We start from the raw sequence: 20,870 nt of genomic DNA, 5'->3' as shown, positions 1-20,870 counted from the left end.
TTATAACCTCTTTACAAAATGAGTATTACGTAGCAATTTACGAAGATGCCAGACGCATTCGACCCATTTTAAACGACACAGTCGACCTTCATGTTCAAGCAGTCGACCATTACCGAAATCTTGCCAGTACTGAAATTCGACAACATTCGATCAATGTCGCCGAAATCCGGTCAGCTTAGATTTCGGCGACCAAACTGGTCATATTCCAGTCATCTAGCCTAAATCTGTCCAGAACGACCATTAATTTATGCACACAAGAGTCCGCTTCCTCATCATAGTAAAGGCCATGCAGATCAGGAATCAAGTAGATCAAAGCACCGGTCAATTCGCCCATGGCCACCGTCACGTACTGCTATATATGCACAGAGCCACAGAAGAGCCTAGTGATTACTTTAACAGTACATACGCTATAATTAATTTTCTCTTCCATTTTTTTTACAAGATCAAATCATTTAAATCGGCTTGTAGTCAATTTAGAAGGATAAAAAAAAACTAAGAAGACCTGAACAAATAAAGAACCTTCTTAATCTAGAGAACATATTTTACCCTGTACAATTTTTTGCCCTAATATATATCTAATGCACGATAAATAGCATGATATGATGGATCAGCAACATTTTGCTCATGAACTAAAAAGCTTAGCCATTGAAGCATGAAACCACATAAAGAATGTAAAGAAACTATAAATAATGTATTTCAGACTGCTGATAATTAATGTAAAGAAAAAAAAAAGTTTAATTCCAAGTAAACATCAATTATTAACTTTCAAAGCCACAGATAATACTCTTATATAGAAGGGTGAGATAAAAAGGATTTTGCGTTCATTATTACCTTGAGATCATTATTAACTTGCAAAAACAATATAGAAAGAGCATATATATAAAAAAATCTTACCAAAGCATTTTACATACAACATTGTAATGCCACGCTAAACAAAAATACACAAAACAATAATGAAAAAAAAAAAAAAAAAACACACATTACATACACACACAAAAAAAAGAAAAAAAAAAAAAAGAAAAAAAAAAAAAAGATTACAAAAAACACGGGTATAATAATACATATATTGCTTTGGGAAGGCATCATGTCCAGATTGTTTTACTTAATTTCAGCGTCTCCTCCTACTCGGTGGCCTTATTCGGAAGGTCTTCATTAACCAATCATGCTTCCTTGCGATCACAATGGGCCCAATTATTACTCCAACAACAAATCCAAATCCATATCCAATCACAACTATCTTCCAACCAAATTCAAATGGGGATCTAGAGGCTTGGCTTGCTTCAAAGATTGAATGTTTAAAAGGCGCCTTATCAAAATTCCCACATTTCTTTGTCAATGGTTTGCCGCACAATCCTGGATTATCTTCAAATGAATTGTTCTCAAATGTATCAAATTGTTTTCCTTGTGGTATAGGTCCTGTGAGACTATTATGAGAAACATTGAAGACTTCTAAGAAAATAAGTTGTGTTAGTTGCTGTGGAATCTCTCCTGACAATTTGTTCTGAGAAAGGTCTAATGTTTCCAGCTCTGTAAGGTTTCCTAAAGACGAAGGGATGTGACCTGTGAGATAGTTATTCGAAAGATTGAGCAACTGAGCTCCCTTTAAATTTTCAATAGATTTTGGAATCTCACCGACAAATCTGTTGTTTGAGAAATCAATGGCTGTGAACAATTCTTGAACTTTCTCGTAGAACATAATATTGCCTTTGTTTGTCATCATCATAGAGTAAGTATAAGTACTCTGAGGCAGATAATACTCCCACCTAGCAGAATAGAGGTATGATTCTTCTTGAATATATGTTGACGAATCCACATTCTCAAATTTTTTGGCCTTCCAATTTTCAAGAAGTCTTAATGGCAGCTTTCCCATTAAATCATTGTTGGAGATGTCAAGGATTCGCATGCTGGGAAACTTAAAATAAGTTTGACGTGTCTCCATTGAACCGTTGAATTTGTTCGACCGTAAAATGAGGACCTCTAAATTTGGAAGATGACCCAACCAAAATGGAAATTTATCATTGAATTGGTTGTCACTAAGATCAAGGACCTTTAGCATCATGCACTTGGCCAACGATCTCGATAAATGCCCTTGGAATTCGTTTTGACTTAAATTTATTATACTCAAATATTGACTTCTCCTTATCCAAGTATATGGAATACTTCCTTGAAATTTGTTCTTTCGCAGATCAAGAACTGATAGAGAAGCTCCAAAGTTGTCCAAGCATCGAGGAAGTGAACCACTTAAATTGTTATTTGCTAAATCAAGGACTTGAAGAGAACTCAGATTGCAAAACAATTCTGGTATATTTCCAGTCAATGAGTTGCTGGAAATAGAAAAAATAAAAGTTGAGACTGGCGGAATAGGAAGTGATCCTTGAAACAAATTGGACTTGAGGCTAAGAAATCGTAGACAAGTCCATGGAAGAAAAATTGGATAATGACCAAAGCCTGTGAGAAAGTTCTTGGAAAGATCAAGAATTTGTAGGCTTGTGCTGCTTGTGTTCCACATCCATTCTGGGACTTGGCCATGAATCTTGTTGTTGGACAAGTTTAAATACTCCAATTCATGTTGGTTTCTTAGAAAATTCGGAAACTCACTCAATTGATTACCAGAAATATCCAAAGAATATAAAACTGCGACCCTAACAAACTCATCAAACTCCACAATGCCGTCAAGGTAGTTCTTAGAGAGATCGAGAAATCCAAGATTCTTGAGGTTGAAGACTGAGTTTGAAATTTGACCATGAAGCTTGTTGGCTGAAAGGTCCAAGTTAAATAATTGTGTGAGGTTCATAGGCCCAAAAGTAACTGGACCAGTTAACCGATTGTTGCTCAAGACAATGGAGGTCAATGGTGTGTTGTTCTTAAGCCCAAAATGCATTTCACCACTCAAAAGATTATAGCTTAAATCAACTCGAGTCAGTTGTGGCAAGTTTACAAGCTCAAAAGGGATTGGACCTGTCAATTTATTGTGAGAAATGTCTAGATAAGAGAGTTGGACAAGGTTTCCAAGTGAAGGCGGAATGTTACCCACGAAAGCATTGTAGTCAAGATAAAGAGAAGTGAGTTTAGTGATGTTTCCAAGTGAAGGCGGAAGGTTACCCACGAAAGCATTAAATGAAAAGTCAAGAAAAGTGAGTTTAGTGAGGTTTCCAAGTGAAGGCGGAAGGTTACCCACGAAAGCATTATATGAAAAGTCAAGTAAAGTGAGTTTAGTGAGGTTACCGAGGGAAGATGGGATGGACCCCGAGAAATTGCAACGACTTATATCCAACTCAATCAGCTTGCCAAGGTTTTCTATAGAAGCTGGTAGCTCACCTGAGAAACTTGTCTCTCCGAAGAGTAATGTCTCCAGCGGACTACTCCATGTAAAGACAGGTAAATAACTAGTGAGGACAGGATTGAATCTCACATTAAGATACCGTAACTTTGATAGCTTAAAGATGTCTTTTGGAAATTCCCCGTGCAAACCACAAACTTCGAGACCGAGGTGCATTAAAGAAGACAAATTTGCCAAAATATTAGGCACCGTAGAGCTAATGTTCACCAGACTCAAATCAAGCTTTTGTAGGCGGGTCATATTTCCAACTAGACTTCTTAAGCTGAGCTTTTCGAGTTCCAAACAAGGGTTCCAAGACAAGTCGAGGGATGACAAGTGCGACAATTGTGAAATTTCTAACGGGATTTGACCAGAAAAATTAGACGAATGGAGATCGAGATCTATTAGCCTTGAAAGATCACGTACCTGGGATGGGATATGAGAGCCGTAAAAGTCATTGTTGGAAAGGTTAAGGCTTTGGAGGTGAACAAGGTGAAAAAGGCTACTGTTGGAGTTAATAGAACCAAATAAACAGCTGCTACTGAGGTTGAGGCCAATTACATGACCAGTGTGTTCATCGCACTCCACCCCATCCCATGAACAGCAATCACTTTTGTCCCCTTCTAATGTCCAAGATGCAACCTTATGACAATTCGAAAGATAATAAGATGCAGATTCGTTGATAATAAAGCTTTTCTTGAATTGCAACAAGGCAGAGCTGTCATCATGATGGCACAGGGGTTGCATGAAAGGAGAAGAAAGGGTGAATACAAGATGCAAGTGTGAAAGCACGATAAGGAAGGGCATGAAAATGAAGAGAGAAAGAGGTAAACCCATAATGTTGTACAACTGTTTTTCTATTTGGTCTTAGATATGCTTGGAAGTGAAACTAGGAGATGGAGCTTTAATTTATAGGCTGCACTTAATATGAAACTTCGGCGGTGGGAATTGCTTTACTCTATAAGCTAGTCTCAATTGAAGTCAAGAGTCGTCTGCTGTGTGTCAGGGGCCCTGATCTTAGATCACAAGTAAAGGGCAATCTCATTATAAGATGCTGTCGGCAAGCTTTAGTCTATAAGTCTCAATTGAAGTCAAGTCGTTTGCGTGTGTCATGCAGGGGATCTTAGATCACAAGTAACGAGTAATCTCATTATAAGATGGTGTTACCGTTTGTCCTCACCGTCCAATACATTGAGATATTTGTTACGAAGGACGATCAGATATGGTGCCTCCAATCCAAATGGAAGGTACGGTTGGAGGGATGAGAGATATTGAATCATTAATGTATGTGGTGTTTCACGTACACTCAAATACACTCACCCAAGGCCATTTGGATTGAAAAAGAAAGCTATTTACATAAGGCGTTCCTACCAATTTTTCCAAAGCAGCTTTTTTTTTTTTTGGATTTTCTGCGTCAACTTCGTGCCAATGTGTTGCACGCGTTCCCCGTCTTTTTTTTTTCTCCACATTAATTGCCTTTTAATTTATATTCTAATTAAAAATTATGAGTTCAGTTAGAGTTATAATTTTTTAAAAATAAAAAATTGAACGATCAGATTAGTTGTCTTCAAAATAGTAGGAAAAGGATATTAAAGCTAATCATATAATTTAAAATTTTATCACACGAGTTTTTTGTTCCTTTTTTGCCTTAATAGAAGCTAGTCATTTTCACAAAATTGTCTTTCCCCTGAATCTGCGATTCATGTTTGTTTTGGTACGTTTTATCATTTAAATTGAGAGCTATAAATAAATTTTTTAAGACATTGAACATCTTTTGACTGAACAGGGGATCTTACTATCCAAAATGAAAAGAAAAGAGAAAAAAAAAAAAGAAAAAAAAAGAATGAGTTTTCCCTTCATAACCAAATATTTATGTTATTTATCTTTACTGCTTTACATATTTGGTTATATGTTTAGTTGAAGTTGTTTGGAGTCTTTAATTATGGAAGGACAATGAGAATGTGAAAAACTGTAAAATGTGTTGAAACCAAGGCTGGTGCTGATGTTCGAGCAAAATCTCATAACTCAAGAGCTTAATTTGAAAGCCAAAGCATCTCCATGACTAAGACAGCCGCAACTATGAAGCAGCGCCAAGGAGAAGTGATGTAGCAGTTTTATAATTGTGTCAGCCTAAATAAGCAACTTCCTATGCCATTTGATTTAGGAGGTTGTTGGACTCCTTAGAATTCCAATCATGTTCATTGCCATCTAGTAAGCCAGTTAAGCTTATGGATTTTGAAACCCATCCATACCACAACATGCGCTCTAAAACCTTTGCAGCTTTCTCCATATTGCCTGCTCTTTGACAACCACAAATGATGGTTCTACATGTAGCAAAACTGAGCCCAAGTCCCCTCTCTCCCATTTCGTCAAGTAAAGTTAATGCTTCTGAAAATTCTTCTTTTGTACATAACGCTTGTATTAGACCATCATATGCAGCTAAATTCATAGGGATACCCTTCTTTGATATCTCATCCCTCAACCTCAATGCTTCAATCAGGTTCCCTTCTTTACAGTGAGCATCAATCAATTCAAAATAGGTGGTCCTATCGGGCTCAATCCCCTTGGCCACCCATCTCTTCAAACAGAGAGAAAACCTCAGATCTTTTTCCTATTATGTTGTTACCATGAAGAAGTGATTTGTAAGTTATGGTGGTTGGTCCTAGATCCCTTGCCTGCATCTCCAAGAAGAGCTGTCTTGCTTCCTCCATATTCTGAGCCTTACAGTGCTGATCAATCAGCATTGTGTAGGTAACATTTTCAGGCATGACCTTCTTCTGTAACATTTCTTCTAACAAATGACTAGCTTCTTGCAGCTTTTTACTCTTGCAGAACCCATCAATCAAAGTGTTGAAAGAGAGAGTAGTGGCGTAGCCCTTACGCAGCATATCTTGAAATAGTTCATGAGCTTTCTCCAATTTCCCTTATTTGCAGCACCCACTGAGAATGGCATCTCATCCATTAATTGAAATGCCTCAGTAAGATTCCTGGATTTGCAGCAATCATCTATCATTGTAGCATATGTCACACCATCGGGATTCAGGCCTCTATGCAAGATGTTAGTAAACAAGTCCTTGGCTTTCTTAACATCATTTGCCTTGCATAGCACACCAATCAAGGTATTATAAGTAAGAATGTTTGGATTTATGCCTTTTTTGCACATCTCTTCGTGCAGTTGAAAAGCCTTCTCTACATCACCCTGCTTGTAGAAACCAGTAATGAGAGTGGTGTAAGTGAAGACATCAGGAACTGATCCCTTCTCACAAGCTCTGAGAAGATCGCAAGAGCTTCTTGCATTTTTTCCATTCCTTGTGAGACCATTAATAAGCACACTGTAAGTATGGAGATCAGGAAAAAACCTCGTGCAAGCATGCATCTGAATGCTGAAAAGGCTTCTGTTATGTTCCCCTCTTTGCTATGCCCATCAATCAAGGCCGTGTAGATCACATTATTAGGCACTAGACTACAACCTAGCATCTCACTGAAATACCTATCAGCCATCTGCATCTCCCCTGACTTGCTGTATCCATGCACGAAAGCTCCATAGGTATACGCATTTGGCTCTAATCCTCTCTCCAACATTTCTACCAAGTAGGTCCTTGCTTCTTCCATCTCCTTGGCTTTGCAGAGGCCTATTATGAGAGAATTGTAACAAAATACATCAGGAATAATCAATCCCCTGCTCTTTCATGCTCTCCAATATCCTTCTTGCTTCTTCAAGTCTACCTTCCCTAGTTTGAGTTGAATTAGACTTGTATAGATAAAGGCACTCAGTCTCAAACCCCTCATAATCATTTCCCTCAAAACAGTATTTTCCTGTCGAAGATTTCCATACTGACAAAGAGCATTAATCATAACCCTGTAAGTTACCTCCATAGGTGCCAAGCTCATTTTCTTTATCTCATCAAGCAATTCAGAAGCACTAACCATATCACGCTTCCGACAGTATCCCTGAATCAACAAAATGTAACTTCTTGAATCAGGTCGTACGCACATCCTTGTCATCTCACTCATGATTTCTATTGCCTTCCCCATCTTACCAGCCTTACAAAGCCCATTGAGAAGTGTGTTATATATGACCATATCTATCTGAACGCCACAAGTAACCATTTCATCCTTGATTCTAAGAGCCTCTTACACATCAAATTGTTTCACAAACCCATCAATCAGGTCTGGCTTCAATCCCACATCACTCATTTCTGACAAAATCAACTTTGCATCTTTTAATCTCTTTTCCATACAATACCCATTGACAAGAGTCACATAAGAATAACAATCAGGGACCAAACCCTTCCCAACCATAGACTCTTCATCTCAATAGCTAATAATATATATATATATATATATATATATATATATATATATATATATATATATATATATATTTTCTCAAACTACACCCAATTTGCAATTTTCCCACCAAACTTTAAAAAGCCACAAGCTACTTCATTAAATTGCCCACCATTTTTAGTTTACCCATTCTATTAACACTTTTCCATTAAATTGGATAGAAAATAAGTCATGTAATCCACACATGACTGAAATTATCCAGTATACACTGGATATCAGATAAAAATTAAAAAAAAAAAAAAAAAAAAAATCGAGACTTGTCTACCTTCCACAACCATGAAAGGGAGAGAGACCCACGACGAGGCCGTAGGCCTCCATGATCCTAAGAAGCTCTTTTTAGTTTTTTTTTTTTGGTAATCTTAGGGGCACAATTTTGTTTTCATATATTTGATAGAGATATAATGGATAATTTCAGTTACGTATGGGTCTTGTGAAGCATTTTTCGTTTACTAATTGAAAATGATGATTAAAAGTGTACGTTTGATAGTTTAAAAAAGCCAATTGTCAATTTTTTAAAGTTCGATAAGATGATCACAAACTAAATGTTTGTTCAAAAGGTTAAAGTGTCGTTTCTAAAAGGAAAAATAAATAAATAAATAAATAAAATAATGTCCCCTGCTTTTTTGACATCACGGATAGTTGTCTTCTTCAAGCCCATGCAAACATTTTTTTTTTTTTTCTAATCTCATTACTCCAACCCAATATATTCAGCCCATGGGCAAATAAGGCCCATGATGACCAACAATATGGAATATTGTGCAAAGTTGGAACTACTCTCTCTTTTGTGGGCAAGTCACTTTCTCTCGCTTCTCTCAAATTGTTGAAAAATGTGGTTGCTAATAAATGCATTACACTCTAAAACCTAACATTAAGTTATAATAAACAAAGATTTTGCTTAGTATGCATTGTCCTTTTCTAATGTAAAATGGTAGGATTGAGATTTCATAGTGCACCGAGTTTAATGTGAGCCGTTCAATTAAAATGAACTGTATCAAATCTATTGCAGCATTTGCTAGGTTAAAATATATATATATATATATATATATATATATCTCATTTTAAGTAAGTCACCGCTTCACCTATCGATGCCTCTCTTTGTCATCTCATCACCATTGTCAAAAAATTATATCTCATTTTAAGTAAGTCAATGTTTCTCCTATTGATACCTCTCTTTGTCATCTCATCACCATTGTCTAACTCTTAATCTGCCACCTTCCTTATTGTTGTTCACTACCACATTTGGCCATTAGAGGTAGTTAGGCCACCCCAATTGACATTTTCGGGATGGCTGAACTATTTTTTCTGGCAAAAAAAGGTGGTTTGGCCATTCTGTATGACAGGATAACAGTGAGAGAGGCGATAGAATAGGAGTTTGACAGTGATGGAGACGCGACGGTGGGTAGAATTGAAATGCAAAATTCTATTCAACCTAGTAGATGACGCGACTGATATCGGACCTTTCATTTAAAATAAATTATCTGTATTGAAGTTACCTTAGTTATTGTACAAGAGCTTCGCCTATGCAAGTACTTAAAGAATGGCAAAATATAACTTTTGCCAAAATTTCTTAAATTTCTTTAGACCTTTCAGCATTCTTTAAAAAAGTAGACAATGAAACATCGTTAAGGAAGTGGATTGTTGTTAGAATAGAAAATGCTACCAAAAGAGATACCTCCATGGCTCTATTTGTTTTGTTATGAGCAGACCACATAACTTTTTTGCATGCTTCTCTTTAATAAGTGAAGCTCAATACATGTAATATTTAAATGAAATTGGGGTGAATTGTAGAGTTAGTGTTCGAACTCATGAACTCTAACTCTACTACTATGTTAAGTTATCACTTATCTCAAAAACTTAAGCTGGTAGGAAGAAGTGAATTTAATTATTTAATCAATATTCTAACAAATCAAAGCATGTATCTTTCATAGCTCTGGAGAGGATCCAAGATATGGAAGAAGTAAATGGAGAGTGATTTAAGGGGAGAAAGTTTTCGGGAGAGATTTTTTCTTTGGTCCGTCCCTCAAATCTAAACATTGTTTATACACATGAAAGCTCATTAGTTCAAAGGTAAAATCAAGCAACAAAAAAGATTGGGAAGACAATGTTAGAATTCTTCAAATAAATATTCTTATTTTGTTTATAGCTTTATAGAATGTGTCAATTGGTATGGAGAAAATTAACATACCCCCATTGTTGTTGAAATAAATCCAACAGTCAATTGATTTGTATCTTATTACTAGAGCATCATACATGCATAAATTCATGTGCGTTTTTATATACAATAAGAATTTTTTATTTTTTTGGTCAATGAACAAGTTCAGGAGCGTTTATGACAAGAAAAATGGTATTTAGTAGACTCTCATATAACTATTATACAACTATGATGACGTGACAGTGAAAATCAACCTTTGATTTTTTTTCCTTTTTATAAGCCATTGTTGATTCAAAATTGATTTTTATCGTCACATCATTATAGTTATATAGCATTCCTATGATTCAAGGCTGATTTTCTCGGCCCTTAATTTTCTCTTTTTACAAGTTCTTGTTGATCTAATATATAAAAGTCCTATAAGTGTGTACTAAATATTATTACTTTTAAGACAAGACAAAGGGTGACTTGAAGAGCATAATAATTTCTTTGGAATATGCTATATTTATGGTCGGTAGTTGGAGGAGTTGGGACTAGGGAGTAACAAAAGTCAGCCAAATAGCAGCATCGTACCGTTTGTGTGCTGCATTTATTTTCTTTCTTTAAAGCATGTCATTGTAAACATCCAATTCACCAATAAATTGCATCCGCTAAGCTTCAACCCCCTTCCTTAATTCTCTCTCTCACACACACACACTAAAGGGGAGTTGTCAGTTCATATTATGTGGAGTCAAAAATGTGATGTTTCTTCTTCAATTGCATTTTCTTGTTTGTTTGGTACATGTCACTATTAAGGTTGGTGACCAAAAGGCTCGTTTGTTAATGTTTTTTTAATGTTGGTTTTTGTTTTTTTATTTGAATAAAGTTGAAAATAGTTGCTAGTGTTTTCTGTTTGAGTAATATTATATATTATACATTTATTTCTTTTTTATCTTATTATACTGGCGTGACATCGTACGTAGCTGTTGGATTAGTCATTGTTAACAAAAATATCCAATGAGTACTAGACCTTGTCACGACAGTATAATGCAATAAAAATTGAATAAGTATATAGTATATAACAATACTCTTTATGTTTTAGGTTGGAATATTGCTAAATACAGAACCCTATCTCACCCATCCCGTCAAGCTGATGTAGGATCAGCCCTTATACATATATTAAAAGACTGATAAACATTACCACATAAAGTGATGTCCGGTATAGTAGTTTACTCATTGAGGGCATGTGAGAATTGTTGAGACTCTATGAGCATTCCAATTTTGTAAGTTGTGATCAACTTATCAAGATATGAACACTTAGGGTGCGTTTGAGATTGCGATTTTGTAGAGAAAAAAGTACGATTTTAAACTAAATCACAGAAAATAAACCGTTTGGGAATTATATTATTAAAAAATTGCGATTTGAAAACGCAAAATTTTAAAGGCTAACCTGCAATTTTAAAGGCTAAACTATAAATTTTTTTAAACGCTTAACTATATTTTTAAATCACACATTTTAAAATCATTTTTAAATCACACTACTTAAAATTACAAACCAAACCGACGTTAATCATACCAAACCCGGTCGATGCCGTTGCAGTGATAAATGCCCAAGTGGACAATGAAGTCAACAAAGAATCCCGTGATTACTTTTAATAATTTTATTTTAATTTTAACATCATTTCACTTAAAAAAAATAATAAATAAATCAAACTTGTGCACATAAACAAGCATATATAATTTAATAAATAATTAATTTGACTTCTAAACAAACATAATTTGGAGTAGGCAATATATATACCACGTCTCCAGGACGCAATCTGCAGATTTGGGGCTAACTTCTTTGAGATGACAAGTTGACAACAACGTTAAAATAAATTAATCACCTCTTTCACGGATGGATGTCAATGTCCTCATTGGACTGCTTCGACAATTTAGATGAAAATAAAGTGTTTTTTTTTTTTTTTTAAACAGATAACATGAGTCACCATATGTTACTGAAGAACGCCCGAAGGCAATTACAGAGAATAGAGGTACAAGACCCCATACACCCTAAGCCAGAAAAATCTGACTTGAAACAACTATCTAAACAACACACAAACATTATATGAACAACGTTTGAGCCGCTCTTTACGTTTAAGCACATTCTAAACAAAGAAAAATAGGGATAATCTAGCTATGCCAACATATAGTCCAGTAACAATTGAGCATAACAAAGGCAGACTGTGAATAGAAAAACAAACAAAAAACTCAAACAGAAACCAAACGAAATCGGCATCGAAAAGAAGCTGTCACCGGCACCAGCGCGTGTAAACACGTGCCTTCACCGGGGACCTCCCTCTATAGTAGACAACCACCGAAACCACCGATCCCCAACGATCTCCACCATAAAGAGGCACGTGTCATAAAGGACCTGGTCAAAAAACACAGATCTGGCTTTAAAGAAAACATCAAAAAAGCATAGCCAAAAAAACTCGCAAGAGACACACTAGAAAAGTCGCTCCTCAACACAAACGCCCCGTGTAGCCTTCTGCTAGGAAAACCAACAGCAAAAAAAATATGGAAAAACTAAAAAACAACCTCCATAGCCTTAGAAGAACTAGGAGAACATCAACCACTACCGGATCTAATCCGAGGCAACAAAACTCCCTAGAAGGGATAGGAGGTAAACCAAAGCAAGAAAACAGGAAAAAACATAAAGGAAAGGAGAGAGGAGAGGAGGGAAGAGAAGGGATATGTTCAAAATACATGTAAGGCAGAACTTCATTTATAATCTTTAAGCTTTCATCATTTTTTTAAAAATGTACCTAAACTTTAAAATGTGTTAATTTAAGGTATTCATCTTTCAATTTTTTCCAATCTCAATGCTCTGTTATAATTTTCCGTTAAATCCTGTCAAAATTCTCAAAATACTCATCTTTTTTTTAGAAAAAAATTGTTAGAATTTAGGTGTTGATTAGAATTTAATGTAATTTTATAATTTTTTTTTTTAAAAATAAACACAAGGGTATTTTGGAAATTTTAATCGAATTTAACAAAAAATTCTAACCGAAGGTTGAAATTAAAAAAAAAATGAAAGATGAATACCATAAATTGACATTTTTTTTAAAGTTTTGATACATTTTTTTTTAAAATAATAAAAAATCAAAAGATTATAAGTGAAATTTTTCCTACATGTGAGCAAGGATTAATTGATACTGTACACTAAGAAGTATGATTTCTTGCATTCCACAATCGCACAATATTCGTTTTTCTGTTTTTTTGTCAAATGAATGAAAAAAAAAAAAAAAAAAATCGATGAAACCTATTAAAGTCGTATGAAAAGATTGGTTTAGTTGTCGTTGGATTCAAGTATTGGTTCTCACGTACCTTAAAAAAATAAAAAAAATAAAAACAAAAATACAAAATTATGGTTATGCGCAGGTTGGTAGAGAAAATATTGGAAAAAGGAATATTTAAGGCAGCGTGAATCACATGAAAACTCTTTAATTTGTTTGGTTGTGCGCCCACTTGCCACACGAGTCACACGACGTGCCGCGATGGCCATAGTTGAGTTGACCATCGTGTGTAGCGCATGCGGCATTGACCGCTCAAACGGTCAGAACTCAACGCACAATTCCTTCAGAATTTATTTCCGCAGACAATCCAAGCCGAATTATTGGTAACAACTAACAAAATTGATTACTATGACTTTTAGTCTTTTACGATGGGAATTTCTTTTCTTTTCTTTTCTTTCATTTTGTTTTGTAATCATGTCATTTAAAAGTTTAAAAATGATTTGACTATATATATATAGACTATGTGAAGTAGAATGATCAACTCAAGATGAATTCATGTTAAAATTTTTAAAATCTTAATAATTATTTTTGAATTAAATTTGTTGGAATAAGTGGCTTATATTCTCTCAAGCGTGGAGAGTAATACTAAAATATCAGTATAGTAGCCAGTTAACAGAGCATCGCGACGTATTTTAAGGTTTTCAACATACGTTCGTACAATTAGGATTTTTGTATAAATATATTATGTTAAAACCTTAAATCATATATATTGAAATATTGTGAACATTCAAATGGAAAAAGTAATAATAGTTAACTAAAACTATCATAAAGAATTTTGAAAATCCCAATCTCGAAATTTTTAATCTAAAGATAAAGGCTATGTTTTTAATATAATCCATCACATGATCATTTTTTTTAGTAACCATACACGAGTATATGTGCTAAACTATTGTGTTCTTATTACATAATTATTTCAATTTAGTTTATTAAAAAAATACTTGCTTTTAAAAATACATATCAATTTAATAAATTAAGTTAAAAAATTATCTAAAAAAAAAATTGAATTAGAGAAATTTATTCCAAACCAATTTATAAAAAATATATGTCCATTATTTAATAATAATATTTTTGGTAGAAAAATATTCTGGTGCAAATATATTTTATATAATTTATTAATTATATTTATGAACTCGATTCATAAATATATTTTTGGTAGAAAAAAGTAAGTACTCGTAGTTTTCATAAAAAAATAAAATAATAATAATAAAAGAAAGTGGACATAAGAATCAATAGTTCAAGTCACGCCGGGTTCTCAGTAAATCCACTCTCTCCTTGCCCCTATATATATGTACACCAAACTTCATTCTTCATTTCTAGCTGACAAGGATCACAGTCTCTCTGTCTCTCTCCGATCCTATAAACCCCAAGAAGGAAAGGTACGAATCGCTTTGATTCTGATTGTTCCCAATCTCTAGAGCTAAAAGATTATCTCAAGAAATTTTTTTTTTTTTCCGGCACTTTCTTGCTGATTTTCCGGGCATTTCTCTGGATGTTTTGGCTGACGTATTGCGCATTTTGGTCATGTTGATGATTCCTCACTATATGTGATTAGGTTCGGTTAGATCTGTTGTTGATTAAGTAAAAACAGTGCAATTACGGGGCTAATTGTAGGATATTATTGGATGCGTGTGTAATTGGAGAGGGTCTTCACTTTCTGTTTGGTTGCTGAGAAAACTCAAACAAGAGGACAGGATTAGTCAAAGCTCTGAACATTGTTTGTTTTGTTTTGTTTTGGTTTGGTTCCCATCCACCAGAAAAAGAAAGGGAAAAAAACTGTACACAGACATATATGTATGTATGCATGTACGTTAATAGTTTTGAGGTATTTGTTGTCTCTACTAAGAATTGGCTTTATTGCATCCGGAGGTTAATTAGAAAATAAGACTGGTTGGTTTTGTAGATTCTGTGAATTGGAAAATATGAATCAGATGAGGAAATTGATTTATTGATTTTCCGTAGCAGGCTCTATATTTGGAAATAAGAATGTTTTGGGTTTGCAAAATTATTATCAAGATCTAATTTTTGTACGATTAGCTTAAGCATGATTTGTTATTTGCTGAATCTGCCAAAATTGTCTAAACTCTGTTGGGTTTCCTAATATGAAGCTGTTTTGGAGTTAGTTGGTCAGTCAGAGCAAGAAAGGCTATGTTTTTAATTTTTGTTTATAGGAACCTCATGCTTTGGTTTTGCTTTGAAGTGTGTAATTTGGGGGTCATGCATAAAGTTTGTGCTTAATTGTTTGGAGTTGTGTATGCTATGTTATTTATTATTGTCTCGCTGGCATATTCTAATTTTAATTGATAAACTTGCAGATTTCATTTGCAAATATCCATGGCTCCATCAGCAGCAGCAGCATCTTCAGACTCAATTAAGCCTAGAGGTCTTATGTTTTCTCTGTATTTATGTCTTAAAATCGTGGATTGTTGGCTAAGTCTTTATTTATGTCTTATCGTAATCATACTAAAGTTACTTAAAACCGAAAAGTCAGTGGTTTCTTTGTGTTTTATGTCTCTGTGATTAGTTACTTCTTCCTTTTGTTTCTATTATGGAAATTGAACTTTTTGAGCTTAGCAGAAAACGTAAAAATCAGCTGGTTTACTCAATCCTACTGGTTTTTATTTTATGTAGATGTATGCATTGTTGGTGTTGCACGTACACCAATGGGTGGACTTCTTGGTTCTCTTTCATCTTTTTCCGCCACCAAGCTTGGATCTATTGCCATTGAAGGTATGGGTAGAACCATTTTTTTCTGCTTCATGAGATGGGCAAGCTTTGTTTTTGAAAGGTTTCTTTTGTCCTTTTCCTGAACTATTTTTCATGTCCCTTGTAGCTGCTCTTAAACGAGCAAACGTTGATCCATCACTTGTACAAGAAGTTTTCTTTGGCAATGTTCTCAGTGCAAATTTAGGGCAGGCTCCGGCCAGACAAGCTGCATTGGGTGCAGGAATACCTAATTCAGTGGTCTGTTCCACTGTTAACAAAGTTTGTGCATCAGGGATGAAAGGTAGACACCCTATTGTTATGAAATGTTTATTTATTGATTTTTACTGAAGCTTCTTTTTTAAAAATAAATTATAATTAAATGTACAATCTATTAATCTAATCATTTTGGTTATTGCAGCAACAATGCTTGCAGCACAAAGTATCCAGTTGGGCATCAATGATGTTGTTGTGGCTGGTGGCATGGAAAGCATGTCCAATGTGCCTAAGTACATTGCAGAAGCAAGGTTAATATACCCTTCTACTCATGTTTCTCTTAGTTTTGAGTTAAATTCCAAAGTTTCTGATTTTATACTAAAATGCAGGAAGGGATCTCGCTTTGGACATGATTCCCTTGTTGATGGAATGCTGAAAGATGGTTTATGGGATGTTTATAATGATTGTGCTATGGGATCATGTGCTGAATTATGTGCAGATAAACATGAAATAACAAGGGAGGAGCAGGTGTTGTTCAAACCCTATTTTTTTTATTTTTTATTTTTTTATTTCATAATGTTTAATTGGGTTTGCTGCAATAGAATTTGATTTGTGTCAATATGATTCCTGCAGGATAACTTTGCTGTTCAGAGCTTTGAGCGTGGTATTGCTGCCAAAGATTCTGGTGCATTTGCATGGGAAATTGTTCCGGTTGGACAGTTTATCAATAAGTTGAATAATGTGACCCTAGCATTTTGTTGTATCTACTAATTAACCTCAATTTGGTAACATGCAGGTTGAAGTTTCTGGAGGAAGGGGAAAACCATCAACAATTGTTGACAAGGATGAAGGCTTAGGAAAGGTAAAAGAATTTATCCACTTGAACCAATTGCTCTATCACTTAGTCTCCTTAGCTGCTCCCTGATAAGTAATTTTTTCAATGTTTCATAGAAAGAGAATGGATGGTGGGTTCATCACGAACTTTCTTCAATACTTGACTATCTAAATTCTGTTTTTCTTAGTTGTCAACTTTTTATTTATCTTAACTTTTTGTGTTAGCACATCTTTTTTGATAACTAGGATATTAACATATAAATCTGGGAGCAGAGAGCTGCCCAACTTCCTGTCCCTAATATCCTTAGATGTTTCTTTTGTGCTATGTCAGTTTGATGCCGCCAAATTAAGGAAGCTCCGACCTAGTTTCAAGGAGAATGGAGGTTCTGTCACTGCTGGCAATGCTTCCAGTATAAGGTTCATTGATTTATATCTGTTTCTGTTCTTCTATTTTAACTTGTTCATCTTCATCTACTTATTTCTTAAAGCTTAAGTTGCTTCTCAATAGAATTTCGTATGTGGTCACTAATTGTCTTCTGTAAGAGTTTGAAAGCCCCAATTATAATAGAAAAAACGTTTACACTGAAATTACTAAGTTGATCACCAGAAAATAGGATGTTGTTATCACACGATCATGTTTGGAGCTAGTGGGAGGGAGTTGCGGTACTTTTTTTTTTCTTCCGATCTTTCTTGTAAACTGCTTCAAGTCTTACATTTTGTGACTTTCTGTCTAATAAGCTGAGAGTGCTCATCATTGTTTAAGTTTTTAATTTGTGGAGTGCATGAAGTGGATTCATTTTTTGTTGTGCAAGTGTTACAAAGACATTGATGAAGATTCTATTCATTGAAGAATGAATTGTCCATTTTCAGTTATGCAAGTCTTACAAAGACATGAACTGAAGCTTTTACTGAAAACCAAAATACTTCTTCTCATTGACAGTGATGGAGCTGCCGCTTTAGTTTTAGTGAGTGGAGAGACAGCACTGAAGCTTGGACTGCAAGTGATTGCAAAGATCACTGGGTATGCTGATGCTGCTCAGGTAATACACAAGTATTAGTTACTTTTAGCTTGCTTTCAGAGCCACTGCAAATATCAGAAGTGGAGACTCCCTTTTTGTTTTGAATATTATGCATTTTCAATATTAAGTTTTGAGTGTAATAATTGATGTTAATTTTGAATTGATTGTACAGGCACCAGAATTCTTTACAACAGCTCCAGCTCTGGCAATTCCAAAAGCTATTTCAAAAGCTGGCTTGGAGCACTCTCAAATTGATTTCTATGAAATAAACGAAGCCTTTGCTGTAAGTTGTTATGTCACACTTTTAGCATGATTAGCATGTCAATCTATGAGGTTATCAATCTTATTATATGTCATCTGTGCAGGTTGTGGCTCTTGCAAACCAAAAACTGCTTGGACTTAATCCCGTGAGTTTCTAAACATCTCTCTCTCTCTCTCTCTCTCTCTCTCTCTCCACACAGACATGCTTGTCAGTGCACGCTCACATGGTTTGTCTTTTTTCCGTTCCCCCCTGCCTGCCCATGGGGGGTCCTCTGGCTTCTTGCTTTTCCATTATTCATCAAATACAATTCTCAATTTATTTGCAGGAAAAAGTTAATGTGCATGGTGGAGCTGTAGGCTTGGGACATCCTCTAGGTTGTAGTGGAGCTCGTATCTTGGTCACACTGTTGGGGGTATAACTACGCAGGATTGTCTTTTTGCTCCGCAATGTTTTCTGAATAGCTACTTTTGTGTCAATATATTGCTCTCTCTAGCCTCCTGGTTTAGTTTTGCTAACCTGCGTTTTTTTTTTTGGTGATAAAAGCCTATTCTTTTTCTGTTCTCATAGTTAATCCATAACGCTATTGTAGGTACTGAGGCAGAAAAATGGGAAATACGGTGTCGGTGGTGTTTGCAACGGAGGAGGTGGGGCATCTGCCCTTGTTTTAGAGCTTGTGTAAGCCTCTTTCATGTTAGGTAAGTCTCACGCATAGGAATGACTTGTTATATATTTCACTCACTACACTGAACTTGTGGACTTGTTTCAGAGATTTAGAGTTAGGTTTTCTGGGTAGTGAAAGCTTCTTAGTTCTTAGATACTTGATTTAATGTTTCCTTAATTTAGTTGATTTGGTTGCATGATTCTTAGCTTGATGTGTTTCAGGCTGGATATGAAGTTGGGAGCTTCTCGTGCAAGATGAAAATCTGTTGGCATCAAAAGTCCGATGTTTTGCAATTTTATCTTCATTTTCTCTTCCATTTTTGGCTTTCTCTAGAATAAACTATTAAGTGTATTTAGCTTCTGAAAGAAATAGACTTTGTTTCTAATGTTGTTCGCCCTTCTCTCTCTCTCTCTCTCTCTCTATTAGTAGTACCGAGTTCATAGGATGTACTACTTTTGACAACGAGAGGTACTGTATCTACTGACTGAAAAAGAAGAAAAAGAAGGGATTGAATAAATAAAAATAAAAATATATGCGAATAATTGGACAGCCTCATCAGGCATCGACACCAATCCCTGTTGTCGACGAGAGCAAGCAACAAGTTAATTAAGTTGTATTTTAATGTCTACGTCCTCCATGCCAATATGGGATGTTTGTTACATATTCTACAATAAATACAAAGTAGAATTGGGTGACTAGTAGGAGTATGCACTGCCCCCTATGGGGCATGGGCGGAGAATGTTACATATCTAGGGTTATGTGATAAGGGCATTCATGAAATTATATATTGTGCCTCATTGACTAAATAAAAGATATTTAGGGATTTGGATTCTTGCCAATAAAGCAAGAATCTTTAATTTAAAGAAATCATATATCACTAAGTTAGGTTTTCTATTAGGAAGGAAATAAGTGAATTATTTATCCCATTGGGTTTAGTAATATTTATTTTTCGTTTTCCGTATTTTATATTCAGCCTTGTAACCCTATAAATAGGGGATTTGAGAAATAAAATAATAATCAGAAAGTTAATATCAAACCTAGTATTTGGAAAGGTCTAAGGTCTTTTTAATGACTTTAAAGGTCTAGGTTTTTTCTACGAACCTAATTTATCCGGCTACAAACTTAGGTTTGTAACAGAGAACATATGTATTCTGCTGCCGGAATTGTCTTCAGCGGTGGATAGTTTTAAATAACTAGCTACCTATTCAGGACAAACAGATTTTGCTTGTAAGCTCGAGTTTGGCTCATGTTAAAAAAAATAAATGAGCACAATTTGAACACTCAATCTTCAGATCCATTACAATACTAATTGAAAACTAAACGAAGATTTTACTGTTTTCTAACGTTTTTCCAATGACCAAACAGTGAATGAGGAATCAGCAATCAACGAGAGAATTATATATACCTTATGTTACAAAAGTCACTTTTTTTCTTTTTCTTTTTTTCTTTTTTAAAGATAATAAAAGTCAAATTGGTTAACTTGTTTGTGTTATAGCATATGCATAGTTTCTACAATTATTAGATGCTCTGGCTAATAAAGTCAGCCGATGGTTCATAATTACAAACTGATAGCCTCTAAGGTTAGTGAGGTCCACCCACGTCCAAGCTGTTTTTGTTTGGTGTGCATCTACATCCCCCTATTTAATATTTAGCTACAAGTCATCTATATACTCAATTTTTATTTTACCAAGCTAATGCGATAGTATTTATCGACTCCTAAATTAGTCTCTATCATAAATAAAATAAAATTTAAGGGTTGATAAAGTGCCAATCAATCAAGTGGAATAAAAATTGAGTATTTAAAATTACTTTTTAACTAAAATACCAAAGTATCGACATTCAACTCACCATTTTACTTATCTACTTTTATTATTTTATTTAAATATTTTTCCTTTAACATATTAGATTTTTTTTTTTTTAAATACATTTTTGAGCTATAGTGCTTAGCAGCTAAGCTATTTCCATAGCCAATGTAGTAGTCAGTTGGATGAGGCTTTTTTTTTTTTTTTTTTTTTTTTTTTTTTTTTTTTTTAAAGCTAATTT

General features: G+C 34.8%; 3 protein-coding genes across 4 annotated transcripts; 1 reads left to right on the top strand and 2 right to left on the bottom strand.

The window, feature by feature from the left end:
• Positions 1-1,020: 1,020 nt before the first annotated feature.
• Positions 1,021-4,156, bottom strand: LOC133861766 (receptor-like protein 7). The gene has a single exon (XM_062297569.1). It carries the CDS (start codon positions 4,154-4,156, stop codon positions 1,109-1,111), a length of 3,048 nt encoding a protein of 1,015 aa, XP_062153553.1. The 3' UTR covers positions 1,021-1,108.
• Positions 4,157-5,874: 1,718 nt separating this feature from the next.
• Positions 5,875-7,429, bottom strand: LOC133861756 (pentatricopeptide repeat-containing protein At5g61990, mitochondrial-like). The gene is given in 4 exon segments (XM_062297554.1): positions 5,875-6,159; positions 6,162-6,714; positions 6,810-6,951; positions 7,102-7,429. Coding segments are annotated over 4 exon segments (1,308 nt in total).
• A 7,005-nt stretch (positions 7,430-14,434) lies between these two features.
• On the top strand, positions 14,435-19,212 carry LOC133861554 (acetyl-CoA acetyltransferase 2). 2 transcript variants are annotated; one of them, XM_062297341.1, is made up of 15 exons: positions 14,436-14,511; positions 15,448-15,515; positions 15,764-15,862; positions 15,966-16,139; positions 16,257-16,362; positions 16,441-16,579; positions 16,685-16,762; positions 16,848-16,913; positions 17,217-17,302; positions 17,826-17,925; positions 18,077-18,187; positions 18,270-18,311; positions 18,492-18,578; positions 18,756-18,861; positions 19,049-19,212. In XM_062297341.1, the coding sequence occupies exons 2-14, from the start codon at positions 15,467-15,469 to the stop codon at positions 18,843-18,845; spliced, it is 1,227 nt and encodes a 408-aa protein (XP_062153325.1). In that variant the 5' UTR covers positions 14,436-14,511; positions 15,448-15,466; the 3' UTR covers positions 18,846-18,861; positions 19,049-19,212. The 2 variants fall into 2 exon arrangements, with proteins under 2 accessions (XP_062153324.1, XP_062153325.1); XM_062297340.1 differs by having other exon boundaries at positions 14,435-14,511; positions 16,257-16,579.
• The last annotated feature ends 1,658 nt before the right edge of the window (positions 19,213-20,870 follow it).

Source organism: Alnus glutinosa, chromosome 2 (assembly GCF_958979055.1).
Source record: "Alnus glutinosa chromosome 2, dhAlnGlut1.1, whole genome shotgun sequence".
NCBI lineage: Eukaryota > Viridiplantae > Streptophyta > Magnoliopsida > Fagales > Betulaceae > Alnus > Alnus glutinosa.
This window is presented reverse-complemented; position numbering and strand designations above follow the sequence as displayed.